Raw genomic sequence first — 25,230 nt, forward strand, 5'->3', positions numbered from 1 at the left:
CACTAACTTTTGACGGCTTCTACAAAACATCCTTGAGGAATAAACACTTGAACACCTTGCTCAACCATTTGTCTAACACAAACTAGGTTCTTTGTAATATTTAAAATATAAAGTATATATGTTAAGTGCTTCATTTTTCCATCCTATGTAGACAATGGTACTTTACTAACATGCACAATGGGATGCACATTACTATTACCTATTTCTACATATCTTGGTTTTTATATTTTCTACATATATCTAAATCACTCACCAATCATGACTAGTTATGTGGTTAGAGGCACCAAAATCCACATCATCTCATGATCTTGATACATTTCCTATTGTGGAGCTGCATGGGCTCCATCATAAAACAAGTGCTTACTTTTGTCTCCAGCTTGTTTACTTGATGAGTGATATATATTTGCCTTGCTGTAACTTTTTACTTTTGGTATCATTCTTCTTTTTATAGGAGTCCTTTGCCATGTGTCCTAGTTTTCCATAGTAATAGCACTCTATGCTATTTGTACTTTGATTTCTTTACCAACTACCTGAGTTCCTCTGGCTCTCTCTACCTCTAGAGTGTCCTTTCCACATGTCTATATATTCAATTCATGTTGTTATTGCTACCCATGAGTTTCTATTTCCAAAATTACCTCCACCTCTACCTCTAGATGATTATTTGCCTATGACTCTACTTGTATCTGAGTAGAAGTCCTACTTATCTGAATTTCTAGATGATTATTTGCCTATGACTCTACTTGTATCTGAGTTGAAGTCCTACTTATCTGAATTTCTAGGGAATGAAAATTCTCCAATATTTATCTCCTCATGGATGAAAAGAGCAATAAATTCTTGAAAATCAACAGAGTTCTCTGGAAGTCCAATGGAGGTCTGAAACTGGTCATATTCCTTGCTAAGGCCATTGAAGGGAATTGACACTATATCATATTGGTCAGATTATGCAGCACTTGCTTTAGCTGCATCTTATGAGCTTGGGTCTTTGTGTTGTTGTACATCTTCATGAAGGTGTCCCAAGCCTCGTTAGGTATTTGTATATGAAAGTATGCCACACTGGCAAAAACCAATACATCTTTCTGGCTCTTTCATGCCATGCTTTATAGGCTTGCACTGGTTATGGGAGGGTGGGAATTTCTTCACCAATCTCTGGCTCCTTTTCATCAAGCATGATAAAATTCCCACTGACCTTTTCCCATAAGGAAATTAGTCCTTCTAAACTTCCATCCTTGAAAGTTATTCTTGTATAGCATTTCACTCAGAATTTGGAATAAACGATAAGTCATGATTACCTACAACAACTTACCAAATGGTGCTTTCCAAAAATCTTCTACACTTGCATTAATATAATGCCACCGTATGTGAACCACTCACATAAACATAAATCCACCAACACTTGTAAAACTTAAATTGTCTACACAAATTGTCCTATAACCAAATTTTTGTTGTAACTTTGCACCGAACTAGAAATTGGGCATACAAAGTCAAAATCGACACTTTGCACAGTTCTTTGCAGAAACCTGTTATATAATGCCACCGTATGTCAGCCAATCACATACACATACACCCGCCAACACTTGCAAAACTTCAATTTTCTACAAAAACTTGTCAAAATGGAAACTTTGCACAATTCTTTGGAGAAACCTTGTAGAGCCAAAATGGGGCCTTAAATGCATGTGAATTGTGCCAAAATGTGCAAAGCTCTCATACCATAAAGATAATGTGGGGGGGAGGGAGAGCTTGAATTCCTTGAAAGAAGCAAACACACACACACACACACACAAGAGAGAGACCAAGACACAAGAGAGAGAGATGGATGGTTGAATTCTCTTCTATCTTCTTCTCTTCTCTACAACCATTAACATAAAGAGATAAGAGTACATACTATGAGGGAAAGTACTCTCCTACTATAACATATAATGGTCGATCCATAGTGTGAACCTAAGTACATAGGGTGGCATTATAACTATGCCATAACTCTCGTACTCCAAAGTAGTTATCATGCAGCATGTCATCCATCAATTGGTGGCCATAATCTGACAACCATGCTAGTTGCATAAGTGTGGAAGCTATTACCCAGGAAGGTCATCAATGTTGTAGTACTAATTGAGCTTGATATCTCAACACTTCTCACCTTCGTCCACAATGGAATGGAATAAGAGGCTTTGGGGGGATGGGCCAAGGGGTGGAAGATCTAGACTATCTCGGGTGAGGGATTTGGGGAGTAAACTAGGGAGAAAATGTAGAAAACAAGACAGAAGAGAGGAGCCAGTGGACCACAAATGGGGCCTAAGGGCAAAGAGAAAGGAAGAGCACAAGGTATAATTTCCCAATGCCCACTATGGATGATGTAGGTGGTTTATGGATACACGAAGAAAAGTGATAGGCCGAGGACCAGGAGGCAATTATGTGCAGGGTGAAAGCTTAAAGACATTGATGGTTGGACTCTAGAGCATCAAGCTTGAAGGTGAAAGAAATAGTCTTGAAGGTGTTGGAGCGTTGACCTTGGAGCCTTGAAGGCATTGGAGTCTTGGACAACTCAATTAGAACTTGGAGGCTTCAAGCTAAGATGTAGGAATGACTCCTAAGGCCCAAGGGTCCTAGGGTGCATTCCAGAGTGGCCACAATGAAGGAGAAGAACAACTCACAGTCACTACTAGATACTACAAAGTTGAAATGCAGGTATTGCATGTATGCTTGGGCATGGGCTACCACAATTCCAAACATAATTGTCGGAGCTACATTGGGTTTCATTTCAAGTGTGAGAAGCCATTTCAAGTGTGAGAAGCCATTTCCAAATATACTTGGAGGAGCTGCATAGGGTTCCAAATATAATTGGAGAAGCTACATAGGGTTCCATTTCAAGTGACTCATCACCTAGTTTTAAATGGTCACAATAGCTCATGAGTCAGAATTGGATGTTATCATGTTTATGTTTAAACTTGGCATCATCATATGTGTTATGAATTATCATAAAGTATATGTATTATTTAAGTTTTAATTTTAAAAATTTAAAATTTGAACGATGGCATGTGCCATGAATTATTGTAAAATATATGTATTATTTAAGTTTAAACTTTTAAGTTTTTAAAATTTGGATGATGGCATGTTCCATGAATGATGAGCCAAGACTCATGAGTCATTAAAACTATATATATTACAGATTACATGAGTCTAGATACATATTACATGAGACTATACGTACTATATATTGCATGGGTCTATAGTACATACTATATACTGCATCCCACAAGGTATACATATAGTACATATTACATTGCTTAAGCTATATTGCCATGCATTTAATTAGAGGCTAAAAATGGTAACAATTATTAAATTAAAAATGAAGAAGACAATGGCTCCCACAAAGGGGAACATATACCTACAAGCACCAAAATCAAATCTAAAGCAAGTTTGAGGAAGATGTAGTCTATAATGGAGTCCAAGTCAAATTAAACATGGTTTTCATGATGTAAATGGTTGCACCTGACATCAATCAAATCTAAAATTATGAATCTCACATTCAAGGAACTTGTGTGAAAATGAAGATGTCAAAGATGAAGCCGGTTACAACGTGTACAATAAAAATATCCACTCTCTTTTTAGGAGAGGGTGAATGCGAGAATGCATACATACACCTTTAGATAATGCATGTTTAACCCACTATACAACTGCTTGTACCATGAAATCTTCCATATATGGATGTTACCACCTTCGCTTATATGAATTAACCACCCTATTAGCATATTATCTCTATCATCCCCAAGTCTCTCTTAAAAAATCAATTTAGGCCTCCATTTTTTGTTTCTATTGGTGGTTTCTTCTCTTTTAATATTATACATGTAAAGAGAAGATGGACATAACCACCTTCATTTATATGAATTAACCAACCCTATTAGCATATTATCGCTAACCTCCTCAAGAGTATGTTAATCAATCTATTGAGGCATGTGGTTTCTTCTATTTTTGCATAATATATATAAACAAATTTTAACAACAATTTGTATCGAACATCTGACAAGGCCTTTATTGGTGGTTTCTTAAGTTTTTTGTTTTTGGGAATAAATATGTGTGTGCGCGCATCCATCAGCACATACACCTGGGATGATTACAACATAATCTAATCAGTATATCTGTTACATCGTCTAAAGAGACAAAGCCAGCCAACTATGTGGAGCTCAACAATCCGCAGACATCATCCCATGTTTCATCCTCCCACGTAAGATGATCACCTAGGTCGAGGCCATCCTTCAGTTATGCTTCTGGAGTAGAGCTTTTAGGAGTGTACTCCTGCAACATCTCATCCTTTACACACATTGGGACATCAGGCCTACAGGATATTCCATTTGTAGTAGAAGCTTAATTTTTAGAATAGTATAAGATAAGACGGATGGTGTAGGAGTTTGAGTGGGGACACCAAGGACATCATTGAGCATGAATCATTCCAACCTAGTTGGCAAGCTAAGGATGGATCCATATAGGCAACATACATACTTAAGGCTAAAACAAGCACAAGTGAGCACATAATATCATAGGTAAAGAGAGCAATATATGTGGACATGTAAAAGGTGGTGAGAGAAGTGTGAAGTGGTGGTGGGCACATAATATCATACATAGGGCGTCCATAAGGTAAGGTAAGCTCTCTAACGGGGGCGTACTTCTGAGATGGGCTCCCCATTATTGGAGTTGGCGATTTGGGAAGGGTGAGAGTGCCATGCAGTCGAGCTTGATATGAGGGAGTGTTGGACAGAATAGTCGGTGCCCACGATGATTGGCTTTGTGGGCAACTCTAAGATATCCGATTGGCCACACAGCATTGCATACACTTGGGACATAGCAGGCCTTGCTTGTGCACTGGCTTGAGTGCACAGCAGCGCCACATGCACCAGCCGGATCACCTCCCCTGCACTCACCATGCCCAATTTCCCATCCACAATCTGCACCTGTTGCTGCCTTTCGTACAGTGCCCATGTCTACCAAAACATTTCAACACTCAGGAAAAACAAAGGATCAAGTACACAAATTCATGGGAAACAATCAACCAAACTTATCCTCACCCATTCCAAAAGATGTTGCTTCTCTGGTTCCAGCCTCTGCTCGATGACCTTCCTCCCACTCACTATCTCAAGAACTACCAATCCAAAACTATAGACATCTGCCTTCTCTGTTAGCCGGCCATTGATGGCATACTCTGGCGCAAGGTACCCCCTACAAATCAAGGAAAATTCTAGATAATTAGACATTAATACTTGCTATATTCATTTTTTTTCAGGTTTGAAAGCAGGGCTTACAAGGTTCCTGCCACTCTTGTGGTGAGATGGGTGACATTATCCGCAAAAAACCTTGCTAGACCAAAATCTGCAATCTTTGGGCTCAAGTCATTGTTCAAAAGAATATTGCTTGTTTTGATATCTCTATGCACAATCCGCACATGGGAGTCTTCATGAAGATAGCATAATCCCCTTGCTATGCCAACTATTATGTCGACTCGAGTACGCCAATCCAAGGTGATTCGATGATCATTTTGCCCACTATCTGCATATTTCACACCATCTCTATATATTATATAAAGGAAGAGTTTCACAAGCTACCACGTGGCAAGAATTTGGAGGCTCAAGAAGAGGAGGAAGAGGTTCGAAGACGTTGGGGTAGAATTTGAATTTGGAGGTTTGAAGAGACGTGCAAAGCACGACTCAGCCCACTAGTTATATTTAAGAAAATAGAAGCGGGTTTTCATTTTACAATAGGTTTTTATTGATAGACTTCCCTTGATGACTTTCAGAAGAAAGCATTTTGATTGCCACTTCCCTTCCAATCTTCAATGTCCCCTAAAAGAAGTAAGCTTTTAAAATTATAGTTAGTGTCATCAAGTGGTAATGTAAATATAATAAAGTTTAATTTAATCAACTAAGTAATAAAGTTTAATTTAATCAACTAAGAATAATTTATTTTTCGAAAATCACCTTATAATTTTTTGAGAATAATAGTGAGTTTGAGTTGTGGCTATACAGAGTGTGTAACACAAATGCATCAATCAAAAATCAAGCAAGATTTATTCAAAAACAAAATACACATGACATGAAACTTTGCCAACAATGAATTGAGTGGTGTGTACCTAAAGTAAAAGAATAGTTTCTCATGTCGATTTTAAACTAAGGTTGTAAAAATTTATAGAAAACATGTGACCACCTTTTGTTATCTTGGTGCTAGTGTAAGTAACCATATCCTCAATGTGTGGAGGTCATGATTTCATTTAATGACATAGGCTAGGCAACTCACCTCGCCTAGTACTTCAATACAAAAGAACACAAATTTTTCATTTATAAGAATCACAACATGAAAACCAATCATGTAAAAAAAACTAAGTGCCATTACAATTATGGTAATCATCTCTTCTTGATATTGGTGATAATGACATCATTATCTTCACCTACTACTCTCTTCCCTTCTTGCCTGTTATAGTCCATGTTGCTCAAGCTACCTCCTTTAATTAAGTCAATTTCAATGGATTAAACCCCACACACACCCATTGCAATTTCAATATACAGAAGTAATATATCCATTGAAGAGTCTCTCTCTCTCTCTGTCTCTGTCTCTCTCTCTCTTTCTCTCTCACAAATAAGGTACACACCCATATGCATTGTGGCGGAAAAGAAAGATGAATTTCAAAGCACTAGACTTGCTCATTATCAAGAACAATTACATTCTTTACTATCTCTTCCTGAATTCCTTTAAGTCTCTAGAGACATCTCTCTCTCTCTCTCTCTCTCTCTCTCTCTCTCTCTCTCTCTCTCTCTCTCTCTCTCTCTCCTATTCCCTATGTAGATTGTCTTGCTTTCTATCTCTTCCTCTTTTCTAAAAAGTCCCTCTCTCCCTTAAGAAATGATATGCCCCTTAGACTCTTATTTTCCTATTATAAAAGGCTCTACACACTTAGCCATTCTTATTGTCCACTCCTTACTCCTTGCATGGGTGTGTTGTTATGCTCTCATGATCACAGCCCCTTCCTTGCACTCCTATGCTCCCCCAACCTATAATCATCATCACACTCACAACCCTAGCCCTCCCACCCCCTGGTTGCCTTTCCCTGCACAACACCCTCCCCCTCCCCTCATCTCAAACCAAGAAATCGCTTCACAACAACATTTTTTAAACATTCCTATGCTCCCCCAACAAGAGATTCATCACACTCATAACTTAAACACCCCCCAACCCCCCACTGCCCTATTGTGCATAACACCCTCCCCTTATCCTCCTCTCAAACCAAGAAATCCCTTTACAACAATGTTTTGTAAACCTTTGCCCTCCCCTCCCTCCCTCCTTGCACATCATTTTGAAAGTTTCCTTCTACTGGAAGTGGTTAATGTTCTTTTAATCACACCTTATGGTGTGTGAGAGAGAGAGGGAGGGTGTGGCTCGAGAGAGGTGTGTTGAGAGGGAGGGAGGGTGTGGCTCGAGAGAGGTGTGTTGAGAGGGAGGGAGGGTGTGGCTTGAGAGAGGTGTGTTGAGAGGCAGGGAGGAAGGGTGTGTCTCAAGAGAGGTGTTTTAGGTTAAATGGAACTCATGCCCATCTTTAGAACTAGGTTACTTCCCACCCTCGTTTCCTTGAAAGTTAAAAACCAATTTTGGCGCTTAAAGAAACAAAAAGTAGTGTTTTGTTGATATCCTTAGAATGACCAATAATAATGAGTCCTTGGTTGATGTTTGCTCCATATATGATGCTTGCTATGTTTTAAGTGCTTGTTGTCAAATGGATTTCTTTGAAATTGGCTCCCCTATATCCCTATACAAAGTTGTCCATAGGCACCCATAAACCCATCACCATACAAAATACCACTAGCCCCAAAACCATCTATAATTACCACCTACCCAAAAACCATATGTCGCCATTTACCATTCCCCACTTTGGTTTTCTACAAACCCATGGTTTTACCCCTGCCATTAAACCTTACTTCCTTTAATTAACTATTCCATGGGCACCCCTTAGTCTAGCTAAGTTTAATTTATTTCCTTGAGGTGCTAGTAATATTCTTTGGCCAAGCACATGACCCTAGAGTATATCCTATATTTTGAGTTTCATTATGGAATTCTTTTTCTCAAATTATTTTAAGGTCAAGGTGCTTTCACACATGCACGTGTGCACATGGGCAGCATCAATGCTGGTCATTTTTTATTTTTCTAAGCAGTGTACCTTAGACAAACAAATCAACTTAAGTTGGGCATTAACTCTAATTTTTTAACTTTTTAAGTTTTCTCTAAACCTTCCAAAACATTTGAATCTATTAAGGAGTGTGCACACATGTGCTTATGCCTAGTTTGTGCAATTTTATCTTTCATGCACAATTTTACCCATTCAAACAACCTTTTTCTAATAATTTAATTTATAAAAAGGACAAGGAGGGATCTTACAAGTGATGGGCCAATGCCTAGGACCATGTCATGGTCTATGTGTCTTGAATAGCCTCAAATTCTATAGTCTACACCCATACACTACTAGGGAGAGAGAATGGGAGTGATACCCTTTGTTATTCATATATAGATCTCTGATTGGATAAAACTACTTACATTTTGTAGCTATGTATAAAACACAAGTCTTTCATTCTATGATGCTAGTTTCTGGGTTTTATTTCACAAGATGTTAGTTTCTAGTACATAATAGATGTAGTGATGAATACAAAGCTTTCAAATCACACAGAGGCCATCTCATGGGCCAACTCTTTGATAAACGTTGGGCCAAAGAGAAAATGAAACTTCATCTTTCCAATAAGAGGTCGACCACGCACACCAAGATTTAATCATGGTCTCCCCTACACAGGAGTGGAGAATTATAGAGAAGAAATTCAAAGAGGACCCACAAGGCCATGCATAACAAAGGGTAGTAGCTCAATGCAAATTGGTTACAATGGGGCCCTCACACTATGGTTCGAGTGGGAAAGCCACCTTTCATGTAAAAGTTATGACAAAGATTATCATTTTTTCCCACAAGGCCATGCATAACAAAGGGTAGTAGCTCAATGAAAATTGGTTACAATGGGGCTCTCACACTACCGTTCGAGTGGGAAAGCCACCTTTCATGAAAAAGTTATAATAAAGATTATCATTTTTTTCCATCCAACTTTTCTATGTATAGAATTATTCAAGATGACTATTTTTTTCTTCTAGAAATAATAAGCTAATCTATTATAGATATATATTTTATCATATTTTTGATGAATTAATAATTATAAAAAAATATGTTTAATTTAATTTGTGCAGGATTCAACTTATTGAAATGTACAAGTGAGCACAAGATTAATATATGTGCAAATGTGCAATAAAAGTGTTATTTTTGTTGAATTTAATTTCTATGCATAGATACATATTAAAACTTTTTTTATTTTATAAAAGTGTTATTTTCATTAGATTTAATTTCTATGCATGAAAGATGCATAATAGATTTTTTTAATTATAAAAGTGTTACTTTCATTAGATTTAATTTCTATGCATGGAAAGATGCATAATAGATTTTTTATTATAAAAGTGTTATTTTCATTGAATTTAATTTCTATGCATAGAAAGATGCATATTGAAAAAAATCTTATTATAAAAGTGTTATTTTCATTAGATTTAATTTCTATGCATGGAAAGATGCATAATAGAACTTTTTTTTATTATAAAAGTGTTATTTTCATTAGATTTTTTCTATGCATGCAAAGATGCATAATAGAAACTTTTTTATTATAAAAGTGTTATTTTCATTGAATTTAATTTCTATGTATGGAAAGATGCATAATAGAAACTGTCATTGAATTTAATTTCTATGCATGGAAAGATGCATAATAGAAATTATAAAAGTGTTATTTTCATTGATTTTAATTTCTATGCATGGAAAGATGCATAATAGAAATTTTTTTATTATAAAAGTGTTATTTTCATTAGATTTAATTTCTATGCATGGAAAGATGCATAATAGAAATTGTTTTATTATAAAAATGTTATTTTCATTGAATTTATTTTCTATGCATAGAAAGATGCATATTGGAATTTTTTTATTATAAAAGTGTTATTTTCATTAGATTTAATTTCTAAGATGCATAGTAAAAAAAAAATTAATTATAAAAGTGTTATTTTCATTAGATTTAATTTCTATGCATATGGAAAGATGCATAATAGAATATTTTTTTTATTATAAAAGTGTTATTTTCATTGAGTTATTTCACATGCTATTTCCATTTAGTAGCTTTTTTTAGTTTGATTCCGATAATGGGACTTTTTTTAAATTTCTACCAATTGCTTGGCCTAATTAAAGGTTCCTTTTCTCGAACGACTATTTCTATATTCCTTCTCAATTCCTCAATTGAATTATATTCAATATTCCTCTTTTGAATAAAAGAATTCAAGGGATTTACAGAAAACAATTCTACCCATATTTCCACTTTTGATAAATAATCATAAATTGAATTATACTAAAAATTCCTCTTCTTTCCATTTAATTTCTTGGATCTCAAATACCATGGGCATTCCTCTTTTTTGCATTTAATTATTTTCATTCCAATGTCATGGGAATTTCTCTTTTATCATCAATATTTCTCATAATAAAATATCCATTAATTTCAATATGCTAGGAATTTCCCTTTTCTAATCTAAATGATGGAATTCCAAATGTCATAGGAGTTCCTCTTTTACCATTTAAATATTTCTCATAGATAAAATAAATTTATCTAAAATTCATCTTTGAATTTAAATAAAATACCCATTAATTTCAATATACTAGGAATTTATCTTTTCCCATCTAAATGATGGAATTCCAAATGTCATAGGAATTCCTCTTTTACCATGTAAATATTTCTCATAGATAAAATAAATTTATCTAAAATTTATCTTTGAATTTAAATAAAATTCCCATTAGTTTCAATATGCTAAAAATTACACTTTCCTCATTTAAATATTTGAATTCCAATATGGTGGGAATTCCTCTTTCATCATTTAAATTTATCTATGTAAAAAGATAAATTTAACTAAAATCCTTCTTTAATTTTTAAATAAGATATACATTATTTTAGCATCCCAATTTTTCTCTTACTTCATGTAAATACATGGATTTCCATTGTCATGGGGATTACTCTTTTAACATAAAAAATAATTACTATAAATTCCTCTTTTTCCTAATTAACTGTTTATACATAAACATAAAAATTAAATTTTTCATGATTATAATGAGAATCATTCAATTATTCTAGGATGATTAATCCTAGAATATGGTAGGAAGTCCTCTTTTCATATCATGAATGAAAATTATTTATGTGTTAGGTGGCGATGGTTTTTTAGTTATAACGTAATCATGAATGGCATGCAGGTCTTCTTCCTTAGGGAAGGAGTGATATTCTATGTGCACTTGTTCAAAATCATAGACTAATGATGTCAATAATAATGTGTACTCGAGATGTGCACAAATAATATCAAAAAGTTTTGGTATGCCATAATGATGATAAGTTTTAGCGTTATGGAGGAGAAGGTGCTGATGAGTATCCAAGGCTTCTACCCACCCATGTTGAAGTATCCAATCAAGGCTTTGTTATAGTTTAGGGAGGGGATAAATAAATGAATTAATGTTAGTGGGTTTCATTAGATCTAGGAGCTCTTCACTCTCATTAGCTCTAGGAGCTCTTCACTTTCATTAAAGTTAGTTGAGTGAATGAGCAACCTACACAAATATCTAAAGTTAGTTGAGTGAATGCACAACCTACACCAAGATCTAAAGTTAAGTACAATTATGTGTAGGGCATAAATATACATAGCTTCACCCTCGCTTAGCTCAAAAGTCATCGTAAAAATAGCCATTCAGACAGTGGGGTCGGCATAGCGTGTAGTATTCAGATGTATTAGTGCCAGATCTCCTTGTGTTAGTTACTAATTGAGATTAACGTTGTATTGACATAAAGCTTGAGTGTTGGTGAAAAACAAACACATAAAGCCTAAGTGTTGGTGAAAAACAAACACGTAAAATATTTGTGTAGGGGCCCAACGGACCACTGGAAGGTCAACCAAAGGAGTTTCCCTTTCCACTAACTCACTGTGATGAGTATCTTCATCTTTTGCAATGGGTGGGTTCCTTATGCTGGTAGAGTTGCTGTTGGTGGGCAGTAGTGACTTGAGCTTTGTGGTTGGATAAGGTCTGGGCCACTTCTAGTTCTCTGTGTTGGTGGTGGGCTGCATGGAGCTTTAGATTTTGTATGACAAGAGCATCTCTTTCTTATGTAAGCACATCCACTTAAGTCTGTAGTCATGTTGTTACTATATGTGCATCCAAAATTTGTTCGTTCAAGTGTGAGATGACTTGTTGTTGTCTTTGTAGCATTGTCACCTTTTCTATCTACTATAATCCCTACATGGATTCCTTGAGGTCCTTTGCCTTGATTTTATAGTTCTTGTAGCTTCTCTTGTATATTTACTTGGCTTCCACTAGCTGTCCTTCCAAGGCTATGATTTGTGTTTTTAAGCCTATTTTGGTGGCCTTTAGTTCCTTCTCCTTCTCTTCTAGTCTTTTTTCTAGGGCATGGCAGCTATCCACCTCATTTGTGAGCGTTGCTTGTAAATCTAGCATCTGAGTGCATGCCTTTACCTAGAACTCTATGACCTCTAGCTTGTGTTGTTTGGTGAGGCTCTCCTGGAATCTACAGCTACATATTGTGGGATCTTTCATCTTGCTTTTAGGACTCTAGCTTCTCAAGGAGTGCTTGGATCTATGTGGTGAGGGCATGGTTAGCATCTGATAATTCTTTGTGGTTCAGCTTAGCCTCCCTAATGACTTGATCCATCTTTTCTATTACTTGGGCATTGAGCCATGTGAGGGTGCTAGTATATCGTGTGAGCTCGCAGTTGGTGAAAGCTTGCATATGTAAATTGCACTCCATCATTTGGGTCGAGAGGATGCTGAGATCTAAGAAATATGCCTCCACTTTGTTATCCTCACTCTCGCCCTGCTTCAAGTAATCTTTGACTTTGTTGTACTTTTTGGATGTAGGTTGTGTAGAATTCTTTTGTTTAGATCATGGATAACCACCCTCCAAGCTGTTGTGTCCATGTCTTATACTGGAGGAGGTGCGGCTTGAAGGACTTCTTCTTTTTACTCTTCTTCCTACTTTTACCTTTTTGCTGTTGTGTCCACCTCCTCGTCGTGCTGAAACTTACTTGTATACTCTCTATCTATGCATGCTTTTTAGATGATGAGATTTGGGCAGAGTCTTGGGTTTGGACGCGGGCAATCAGGTCTTCCAACTTGAACAGGTCAGCGGAATCCCAAGGAGGTATCATTTGGGGTGGTTGTTGTGGTATAGATGTGGATCTAAATGAATATAAATGGATGTGATGTAATTTGAATGGATGGATGAGATGTAAGGTGGACGAATGTGATGTGATGTGGATCTAGGTAGATGGGAATGGATGAGATGTGATGTGAATGGATATGATGTGGATCGAGGTAGATATTAATGGATGAGATGTGATGTGAATGGATGAGATGTGATGTGAATGGATGTGATGTGATGTGATTGCGATATGGGTAGATGTGAATGGATGAGATGTGATGAGGATGGATGTGACGTTATGTGATGAGGATGGATGTGACGTTATGTGATGAGGATCCGAATAGATGTAAATGGATGTGATGAGATGTGATGAGGATAGATGTGATCTAAATAGATGTAAATGGATGTGATGAGATGTGATGTGGATGGATGTGATGAGATGAGATGTAATATGACGTGATTGGATGAAGGATGATGGATGATGGAAATAGATATGACTGGATGTGGAATAAGCAAAGTGAATTGAGTTGGAACAATGTGGGAAGACAAGAGTTTGTTAGAAACTGTATTTATGGATAGATGTGATAGTAAAGAGCTGCAGATACACCCATGATATATACAGGTAGTCACGGTCCTTGGAGTTATAAGGTAAATACCATCATATCTAGGCCTCAAGCAAGTCAAGGATTCCACACAATTGCGGTACTTCCATCTGAAGACCCAATTTCTAATTTATGAATCTTCATTCTAAATATCAATTTGTATGAATTTCATCACACAATTACAATCTTTTACTGGTATTTCATAAATTTTTGACATAAATTGGGGTGCTAGCAGCGGAAGTAGCACTTCTTGCACAGGGCAAAGCCTCTCACTCGGGGCCTTACCCACCACCACAGATATCCGGACAAGAGACTAATCCCTCTGTTCTTCCAAAACCGAACCCAAAAAAACCTTCCCTCGCCCAGCAAACATAGGCGATTCCTCCAGGATATTTTATTCTAACGTAGTCAAGGTCATCATTAACCAAACTGATCTGACCAAGCCCGTAAGTCTCATGGTCAGATCAAGGAAGAGACTTGCACTTGGATCATAGAGTGCAATGCTTTTTTCCTCATCAAGAGGCACAGCCATTAATTCTTTTCCATAGAACAAGGGTTATCAGGGATTTACTTCAACTATCGTAACTTAACAGAATTGAGTCTCATTTTAGGGATCCATCAGTCCAGCCTAACCCCATCCCATGGGTTAGCCAACCGCTTGACCACTGTAGTGATAGGATCCATTTAGGAATTTGGTTATGTTTTGCCCCGGGTACCAGGGAAAAGGGTTCCCAGGCCCCCTAGCCAACGCTTCAAGCAAACTTCAATATAGTCACACCACTTACACACCCAATATGAGTGCCTATTTCACAGATTGAGCTATCTTTAAAACAATATTTTGATGAAACCATAGTATCACTGATCATAATCCTCCAAAATATCTAGCTTAATTTCCAATTTACAATCATTCCTTCATCGGTGTACCTATGGCATCATTGGCAACCAAAATGCTCACCACCTGTTCACTCAGGGGTCTTTTCAATAGTTCCTAGCTCATAGTACCCAAAAATAAAATCACATAAGAGAATCCAGATGGACTCTCCATTGAAGATCAGCAAGATCAACCAACAAATCCATATAAAGAGCCATGGACTCATCCGTTGAGGACCAGCAAGGCCAATCAATTAGATCCATGCCCGAGTTTAGAAAACAACTCTAACTACTTATTCCATTTTCTTCCCCGATGCACGCGTGGGTATCTTCGGCAACCCAGAGCTCGAGCACCATATAGTCAGCACCCTTTAGGCTCGTTTTTGCAGGTCACCTAGTACTTCACTCATAGATCGCTTTCTTGGTCCCTCATCCACCGTATCGGAAGCTCACCATTTAAATTAAATCGAGGCTGGTCAAGACCTCGACTGACCTTGCTACGCTAGACCTCCTCCGTTGACTCTCCATCAGCTATTGCAACTTTGTCACTTAGGTCTCCACGACCTCATTCACAAGATGGTCAAAATGCTTTCCCAACATTCTTGATATAAAACAGCCATTTAAAAACAGGTCCTCTCTCCTGCTTCAACTAGATCCAAAAAGTAAGCTAAACTGACCTAAAAATGGTCAAAAATTGACCAAACTGATCTGGAAAATTCTAGAATCTGTTTGCTTGGTTAGAGACTCACTTTTTCCTATAAATGAAGCCTCCCCCTTTGTAAATTGTTAATAGTGTTTTATGCACTGTTACTCTACTCCTCCTTAGAGCCAAAAATAGTGAATTTATGAAAGATGATCAATTTTAGAGTCATTGGAAGCCTTGATTTTGTTGTTTTCAAGGTTATACATTCTAATTTTGTTGGTGATTTGCATTACATTTAAGCCCAAGAGGCTTAGATTAGGTTGCACAGAGCTAACATGTGTCTTAGCATTTGTGACTATGAGTGATTATCACTCTAAAAATATAAACTTTAAGCTCTAATTGAGTGGATTAGGGTGTGGATGTTAATTTATTTGATTTTATTCATGAATTATTTTATTAGAGCATCTAAAATCAATAAAATAAATAGAGACAATAAATCACTTGCATAATTATTCATAATTAGGATTAAGAACCTTAAAACATCCCATACATGTCCAAGAACCCTTGAAAAACCATGCCAAAGCATCTTTTGGTTTAGGAGATGAATCCATAATCACACATAAAATATGTCATATGAGCTATAACCATCGTGATGTGAGCTATAATCGACATGGTGCGAGCTATAATAGGTAAGATGTGATCCTGCTGTGCTGCAAGATGTGAGCATGAGTCTAAGGGTAGCTACACCTAATATTGTATGGACCAATTAAGACTTCCTTGAAGACTTGTAAGGTCACACCTACCCATGTCCTTAAAATATTTTCTTATACCAATTTGAATTATTCTTGTCCTTCTTAATTATGAGCATTGAAGCTCAATTATTGCTCATTGATTGCTCACATATCTTGACTTAGGCATAGGGCCTAACAACGTACCACTTAGAATCTATGTCTAAGTGTGCCTATTTCATAAAATAAAAAATTTGTGAACCTATTTCATAAAAAATCCATGAGCGAAGCTAGCCATGAGACATGAGCCCAAGAAAGTCCCCATGGTGAGAGCCTAGGAGAGTCCACAAGGTGTGAGTCCACAAAATGTGAAGTCGTGGGCTATGAGTCCAGCTCACTAGACCCAAGTAAGCCATATGGGCATAGCTAGTCTCGTGAGGTGTGAGCCAACTAATCGTGATACGCGATCCCACTAGAGATGAGTCTACAAGACATGAGTTGTGAGACTTGAGTCTATCAAGTCACATTTTTACATGATGTGAGTTATCAATCATGTCGTGTCACTAGGTGTGATGTGAGTTAGCTAATTGTGACGTGAGCACACAACTTTGTGTGAGCTAAGTTGCTCCAAATTTACAAGAGGCTACCAGACATGAGCCTACTCTATGTGAGTCGAACTAGATATGGCGTAGCTAGCTAGTTGCAAAGCCATTAAGCATAGGCATAGCATAAGCAAAGCAAAGCGCTCAAGCACAACATTGCAAGTAAGCAAGGCCACACACGTACAAACAACAAGCAAGAGGAGCACAACTCAAAGCGCATGTAAAAAACAAAAAGAAAAGGCATAGAAGAAATAAAAAGGAAAACAAATGCAAGAATAGGGAGGTAGCGAAGGAGAAAAAGGAGTAGAGGAAGAAAAAGAAAAGGTGGAAGAAACAAAGAGAAAAGGAAGAGGAAAAGAAGAACAAGAAAAACATAACGAAGAAGAGGGAGGGAGAGAAAGAAGGGGAGTTAAGGAAGAAGAAGGAGTAGTGGAGAAAATAAGGAAAAAAGTAAGAGAAGAAGAAGAGAATAATAAAGAGGAAAGAAAGAAGGAGAGGTAAGGAAGAAGAAGTAGAAGTGGAGAAAAGAAGGAAAAAAGTAGGAGAAAAAGAAGAGAAAAAGAAAGAGGAAAGAGAGAAGGAAGAAAGAAGGGAAGAAAAGAGAAAAGAAAGAGGAAAGAAGAAGAGAAAATGAAAGAGAAAAGAGAAAAGAAAGAGGAAAGAAGAAGAGAAAATGAAAGAGAAAAGAGAGAAGGAAGAAAGAAGGAAAGAAAAGAGAAAACAAAGTAGTAAAAAAGAAGGAAGGAAGGAAGAGAGTGATAAAATAAAAGAGAGAACGAGACCTGAAAAAAGAGAGAACGAGACCTGAAAAAAGTAAGAGAAGAAAAGAAGGGAGAGAAGGAGGAAGTAGAAAGAAGAAATGAGAGAGGAAAAAATGGGGTAGAAGCAAGAAAAAAATGGGTGAGAAGAAGAATAAATTAGAAAGAAGAATTGAGAGAGGGAAAAATGGGGTAGAGGCAAGCAAAAAATGGGGTAGAAGCAAGAAAAAATGGGGGAGAAGAAGAAGAAAGTAGGACTAAAAAACAAAGACGAAGACGAAGAAAGTAAAAAAGAAAGAAGAAGAAGGGAGAGAAGCAACCAAAAAAAGAAAGGAAATAAAAAGAGTAACTACATTTCTCAGGTAACCTTACCCTTTCCAAGCGTTGTTCAACATACTCGGAAACGGTGCTAGAGGCACATCCACTATCAATGAACTACAAACCTATGCTTATGATCGATAGAGCTCTTCAAGTATCTCACAAAAAGGAGAATTACAAATTGGTTAGCACATCTGAATTTGAGCTACACGTTGTTGTTCAAGTCATACAAATTTTGTGCTTGTTTGTGCGAGTTAAAAAGAAACCATACATAAAGTATGGTAGGGAGTTGGCACAGTCCTTCCCAAAATTTTATAAACATAAGGGAACGTGCTATTCCCTTATTTTTCAAACAACACTCTCGGTATCAAAAGTGGACCAAAGATATACCTTCATGGTTGAAAGTTGCCATTATTTTGTTTGAATATAAAAGAGATAAAAATAGGAATACCTTTTTCAACCCTACGATATTGAAGTTGATGATGCGGCGAGTCTTGTGTGATATTATTTCATGATCATTGATAAATGTACAGCTATAACCACTATCGGTGTGCATCAGTTATCTTTGACCTCTTAACCAAAGCCATAGTCTACAAAAAAACTTTCAAATTAGTAACAAAATTAAGATGCAGGCAAAGGGCATGCTTGAGGAGATTCTTTCTCAGGATGTTGTCTCTTGGAGTGCACTAATTGCAACATATGTATAACATCGCCAAGTGTGCTACTTTGGCAAGAGTACCACACTTGGCATACATATTAAGCATAGTCCTCTAAAGTACCATTTGTCAGTCCTCTAAAATGATTATACCTTGTCCAAGAAGGGTACAAAGGATTTCTTTGACTAGAGCTAGATCTTCCCATATACAACTTCTTAGGAAGGCCTGGTGGAAGCATGGGTAGATTGATACGACAGATTACCGTACTACATTTTTGGCAAATTACATAGGGTGCAAAGGATTTCTTTGACTAGATCTGGATCTTCCCATATACAACCTCTTGGGAAGGGTTGGTGGAAGCACGGGTAGATTGATACCATATATTACCGTACTACATTTCTGATAGGAGCCTCAAACCAGCCAAGTGACTTCTAAATAGACTTGACAATCTGCCAGACAAGCAAAGAAGTTCCTTGATGTCAACGCAAGGGTGTCCCTCAATGTAATTGTGCAATGCCTCTCTGACTTGCCGCGGATTTGGGGGTTGAACCACAAAATCAATTTATCTTGTGGCACCGTCATTGTTGCCTCTAAAGCCTCTTCAGATTTTAACTTGTGAATATGATCAATGATGACAATCAACTTGTCCATATAGAAGTTTCATGATCACCCAAGATAATAAGTTAAAGGTTTCAATTCCTAAGCTAGCCTTTCTGAAGATTATGTGCCTCAGAAGAAGTTCCTCAATGTTAATGCAAGGGTGTCCCTCAGCGTAACTATGCAGTGCCTCTCTGACTTACTAAGGCTTTGGGGGTTGAACCACAAAATTAGTTTCCCTTATGGTACTATCAATGTTGCCTATAAAGCCTCTTCAAGTTGTAACTTGTGAACATGACGGTTGTCCATACAGAAGTTTCATGATCACCCAAGACAACAAGTTAAGGATTTCGAGTCCTAAGCTAGCCTTTTTGAAGATTACATGAAAGATCCCAGCCCCCTCCCTGCAACCAATTTGGGGGTGCTAGCAGTGGAAGTAGCACTTCTTGTGCAAGACAAATATCTAGACAAGAGACTAATCTCTTGGTTCTTGCAAAACCGAACCTGGAAAAACTTCCCTCACCCAGAAGACATAGGCGATTCCTCCAAGAAAAATTATTTTAACGTAGTCAAGAGCTTTAAATTACCCTTTTTCATTCCGACTGAACCTGTAAGTCACATGGCCGGGTCATGGGAGGAACTTGCACTTGGATCATAGAGACCAATGATTTTTTCCCCGTTAAGAGGCACAGCCATTGATTCTTTTCCATAGAACAAGGTTTATCCGTGATTTACTTCAACTATCATGACTTAAACAGAAATGAGGCCTCGTAGCATGCTCATCTTCTAGCATGTTGTCATCTAAACGTATTGCTTCTTTACAACATTGATCGAATGTTTTTGGATTGGATACAATGATCAAGTTGTGTAAGCTGTTATTCTTCAAACCCATCATGAACCATCTCCTCAATTGAACATCGTTTAATTTTTCCCATGACTCACAACGTGAGTCCAAGAGCTTTATTCGAAGGATAAAATCTCTAATGGATTCATTTGGTTAACGCTCAATTGAATAGAGTTCTGTTAACTGCACTCCATTGTTGATCACCTTGTCTAGAAAAGCCATGTATAAAGGTTGATTTTAAGGTTTTGAAGTTGGTCTTAATCGCCGGCATCAATGCGATAAACCATCGACTAGATTTTCCCTCTAAGCATAAGTTCAACTCATGTACCTTAGTAGTTTAGTTGGGATTTCCAAAGGCTTCACATCTCTGTTCAAACATTTGAACGAATTGAATAGGGTTTGTTGTTCCGTCATATTTGCTCATAATTTTGGAAATTTGAACGGTTGTATTTTTGTATGAATCATTGAGGCCGTTTGTGAGTGCTCTTGTTGGAAGAGACTCAGTGAGTCCTTGGGCCACCCCCCTTCCTAGACTAGTCAATATGTCCAAGGTGTGGGCATCCAAGAAAGGGTTGGTACTTATAGGATTTGTGAGAATGTTAGGCAAGGGACCAAAGCCCGATGGGATCGAAGTCATACAGAGTGTAAAACCTGATGACACGCTTGTTATAGACATGGCCAATTGCATTGGGAGGTGAATTTGCGGCATAGATCTCAATGGCTCGAAAATGTCAGCCATTGGGTTGAGTCCTTGTGTGATCCCTGGCAATCCCTCTATTGTAGCCATGTCAGAGTGCCTAAATGCTCCTTAATGTGAGCAATCATTGTTTTTTTTTTTTTGCTTTTTATACTTTCTCACATAGCCCATTACAGCCTCAAGAGACTTGGTGTACTCTTTGGTTGGATCAAACAATTGTTCGTTTTTCCTAATTAGCTTAGGCGCTATACGCACGTGAACGACCAAATATTTTTCTGGAAAAAGTGTATGCTAGGAGCTTCCTAGATGGAAGAGGAGGTCCTAAAACCTATTTTCCATCACTGTCTCAAGATGAAAAAAAATTGAGAATTTTTTCTTTGTTTCGTAGTACGTTTTTGAGGGTGTTCCAAAAGGAACTTTGAAAAACTCTGGATGAGGGAGTTGTATTTTTGGAGTACTACAACTTTGTTTTCCTCAGTCGTCCGTGATTTTGTCGTTTAGACTCTCAAAACGTAGCCTGAATATGGCTGTCGTTTTCGCACTGTTTTTTGTAATTTTTTATAGTTTGGGGTTGTTTTTTACCTCGATTTTCGAGTCAAATTTTGAGGCTACTGGTCGGAGGCCAAAATGGTCGATTTTGACTTCGGATAACCATCGAAAGTCGAAGAGCTCAATGTTAGCTTTTCGATGAGCCTTAGAGCGCCTTCATCGGATATATGGTTTAGGAGAGATACAGGCCTCCAAATAGGGGTGTTTTCCAGAGTTTTTTTTGGCTGAAGGACCCCTTTACGCCATGAACTGGACTCCACGAAATATTAAATTTGATTTTTTTTTTTGTCAAACCTTAAGCTTTCATGCCGTGAAACACCAGGAAAATGGTTCATGCCGTGAACCGGACTCCACGAAATATTAAATTCGATTTTTTTTTTGGCGGACCTTTTCATAGGCTAAGCCTTTCACGTCCCACGCTGTTCACATGCCAAGCCATTCACGTGCCAAGCCATACGGGTCAAGCCTTTCCCGTCCCAAGCCGTTCATGTGCCAAGCTGTTCACGTACCAAGCCGTTCATGTCCTCCCAAGCTGTTCACGGGTCAAGCCTTTCAACGGCCTCCACTTTCACGTCGGACCTTTTCACGGCCTGGTCTTTCACGCCCTTTTTTTTTAGTCTAGTCGAAAATACGAATTTTCCTTTTTAGGGGGGAATATTTTTTAATTTAAAAAATGAAAAGGGTATGGGCATTTTCCCAAAAAGGTATGTGAGAGTAAAAAAAGGCAACCTCTTAATGACACACCTTACACCCTTAGTAAAAAAAGGCAACCTTTTAATGACACACCTTACACCCTTCATAAAAAAAGGCAACCTTTTAATGACACACCTTACACCCTTCATAAATGACCCCCAAAATGGACAATTTTGACAACTCATGAGCATCTACTCATTGAATGCTCATTAGCCTTAATGAGTTATGTAAAAAAGTAATTAAGTTTGAGATTAATTCTTTCACTAATCTTTCTCTCTTTTACACTAATCAAAGACTCTAATCAATCATTAATCCTTAATTAATTTACACAATTGAGCACATCATTGGATAGAGCAAGGAGATGCTACTTGTGCATCAATAATCGTGTAAATTAATCTAAATTAGGAGATTAATTAGACTCTTAATTATAGTCTTCTCTTTTAAGGCAAAATTAAGTAAAGAGTGTCAAATTTCTCCAATTGATCAAAAAATTGATGTGATTAGGTGTTTTGATGCATCTAGATGCTCTCAAAACACTCAAAAACCTCAATTTAGACTACTCATATGATCAATTTAGACCCCAATTAACACATTTTCTAAATTTTTGGCCTCTTGGATAAGATTAATCACCCTTAATGACAAAAACCAGTCCATTAAGAGAAATTAGTCAAATTCAAGGGTTTTTTTATGGTTTTAAGAAATTTTTTGAAAGATTAAGCTACTCCTAATGCTTTCTAACAATCTAACCCAAACAATCTCAACAAAAAACACACAATTAAACTAGAATTAATAATCTTAGATCTATGTTTAAACTAAAAAGAGCTAACATTCACTAAAAATTGCATTCTATTGCATTGTTTGCAATGGATGGATACTAAGCCTAATACAAACTATGTGCAAGCCCTAAGAACATGAAAAACCACCAAAACAATAACAAAAACAACAAATTAATCTTAAAATTAAGCAAGAAGTATTCTTTTCAAAAACAAAAAAGAGAGCTATTCTACACCAAATCTCACACAAATCACCATCAAATCCATATCTTTTTCATGGAAAACCATTAATCAAGATAATGGGCAATGGGTTATGCGTACATTAGAGGCAAAATGATGGAAAAAGCCAAGGGATGGCTCCCCAGCAGAGCGACGCCAAAAATGTTATGGCTCATCCTAACCCTCCTTGAAACACATCCAAAAAGAGATTACCTGGTGAATTGCAACTGTCGTGTGAGGATCTTTCCAATGGCCGAGCCCGTAACCCTTGAGGTCTTCAAGCTCTACAACTCCTTGAGAAGCAATTCCATCCTGTCTCTGGCGAGCGTTGTCACACCGCCGCGTTGCACTACGAGTCCTCCTCTCACCTCACTTCACTCACATACACTCACTAGCATGAACTAGGGAGAGAGATTAGCAAGTGGATTAGCAAGATTAAGACTCAATTGCACAATGGGAGAGTATGTTGTATTATAAGATAAATTCACTTATATACATGGCCATAAGTGTTCACACTCACTTAAACTGTGGCCAGCCGGGCACTTTAGTCTCATAAGAGGTCTAATGCTATTACAATGACTACTCTCATAATATATCCATGACGTACATCACTTAGGACTTCATCCTAACTTGCTACCACATGCTCTTGAAGCGTGAATCACCATAAATACTCCGTCACACCATTACGGGTGCCTGTCCAAGTTGTAGCTTTGGACACTGTTGCTTCATATCTTGAATGTGTGACCCTTTGGTGGTGTATCTACCATGACTCCTTGATGTAAGATAATTGTGGTAGCTCTTGTTAATCCTAGAATTGGATTAACAAGTTCATTGTGTATCTGCTCTACTTGACTAGGGTTGCATCTTCTTTTAGGTTAATTTTATGCTGGTTGAAACTAGGATCAGTCCCCTTCATGTCGAAATAGTTCCAAGAAAAAACATCTTTGTAGGAATTACGCAATTCCAAGAGCCTCCCTCTAAATTCATGATTTAGTTTGCACTAATCCTAACTATCTTGATTTCCTAATCATCCCCTAGGTTCACCTCCTCGATCTCATCTTCTTGAACTCTAATATTCCTTTTACTGAGCTCGGTTTCCTCTTGTTTTAGAGCCACCATGGCCTTTTCCTATTCTATTTGTAGCTCTTCCATATTATCTTGAGTGTCCTCTTCCTCTTTACAAGTGCTTTCCTCATTCAGTATCACTTCAAGATGAGCTACTAGGACCTCTAGATCATACCTCTGCAAAATCCTCTCTATGTCTACTTCAAACAAGGATAGTAGATATGGATTCTCCTTCAAGTCCCGATCTTCTTCATCATCTTCTACCCATTCTAGGTAGTTTAGGCATTCTAGATACATTGGTCGACTTGCCGGTTTTAGCTTGTTCTTCCTGCCCACCACTGGATGCAAACTTTCTTTTTGTCTCTTCTGATTGTGATCTTGTCCGTCTCCTAGTTATGTTTTATTCTTCCACTTCTGAGAGCCACCACCTTCCTATGAGCATGGGATTTACACCTGAAATCTAGGTCATCTTAATAACAATGAACACAGCCGTGAAGCTACAACATGCCACTTCTATTGATTTTCTCATGATTATCCGGACAAGTTGGACCCTTCTCTAGTCAACCATGCGAATATAGAACGGAGCAGGCTGCAAGTTAGTAATCCCTAGCTTTTTAGCCAGGCTATCTAATATCCTATTTACCCCTGACCCTTCGTCCCAGAAGACTTTTGTCACTATGTAACCTCGGATCGTGATGGTTACTTCTAGAACAGACATATCACAGTCCTGAACCGTTTCCACATTTTTGCATTTTGGCTATCGAGTTTTTTGGTTCTTGCAAAGGCATTTGTGCCAATTTTTCATTTGGTATTATGGCCTGCAAAACAACTTCTGGGAACTAAGTTCAACATTTGATCTGGTCACAAACTCTCTGTTGTCCTGCCCTGTTGAGAGATGTAATCATGGTGTTGTGTGTATGTGGGAAATCACCCTAGAGGTGCAAGATATTGTGGTAAGATAAGAATGCCACATATGATATTGTATGTTGTGTGAGTGTTGACCAAAAGAGTAGAAAAGGGAGTGCCACATGGATGATGATGTATAAAGTGGGATAAGGCTAGAAGGCCTATATCATTGTATGGCTCATTGTGAATGCAATAGAGATCTTGTGTTGAGTGTGCAATCTCTCTCTCTCTCTCTCTCTCTCTCTCTCTCTCTCTCTCTCTCGTGATGGAGTTTTTAGTGTGGTATAGCTCACCTTAATCTTGTGTCTATCACCATGATCAATCCCATATTAGGATTGTGAACATGGTATCGAGCTTGGATGGGCTCTTGATAATGGTTAATATTTATGTATAGTTTTCTTATTTATGAGTTTATTTGATTAAGCAC

The 25,230-nt window shown here is 37.5% G+C and overlaps 1 protein-coding gene across 1 annotated transcript in view; it reads right to left on the reverse strand.

The window, feature by feature from the left end:
* Positions 1 to 4,640: 4,640 nt before the first annotated feature.
* Positions 4,641 to 25,230, reverse strand: part of LOC147623379 (cold-responsive protein kinase 1-like) — a 49,181-nt gene continuing 28,591 nt past the window's right edge. The window contains exons 2-4 of the mRNA XM_086821765.1: positions 5,289 to 5,584; positions 5,055 to 5,205; positions 4,641 to 4,970 (exon numbers count right to left, since the gene is read on the reverse strand). Of these exons, the coding sequence (XP_086677891.1) occupies positions 4,641 to 4,970; positions 5,055 to 5,205; positions 5,289 to 5,584 (777 nt within the window). The remainder of the gene's footprint in view (positions 4,971 to 5,054; positions 5,206 to 5,288; positions 5,585 to 25,230) is intronic.

Source organism: Cibotium barometz, chromosome 27 (genome assembly GCF_041138505.1).
Source record: "Cibotium barometz isolate CiBa-2024 chromosome 27, ASM4113850v1, whole genome shotgun sequence".
Lineage (NCBI taxonomy): Eukaryota > Viridiplantae > Streptophyta > Polypodiopsida > Cyatheales > Cibotiaceae > Cibotium > Cibotium barometz.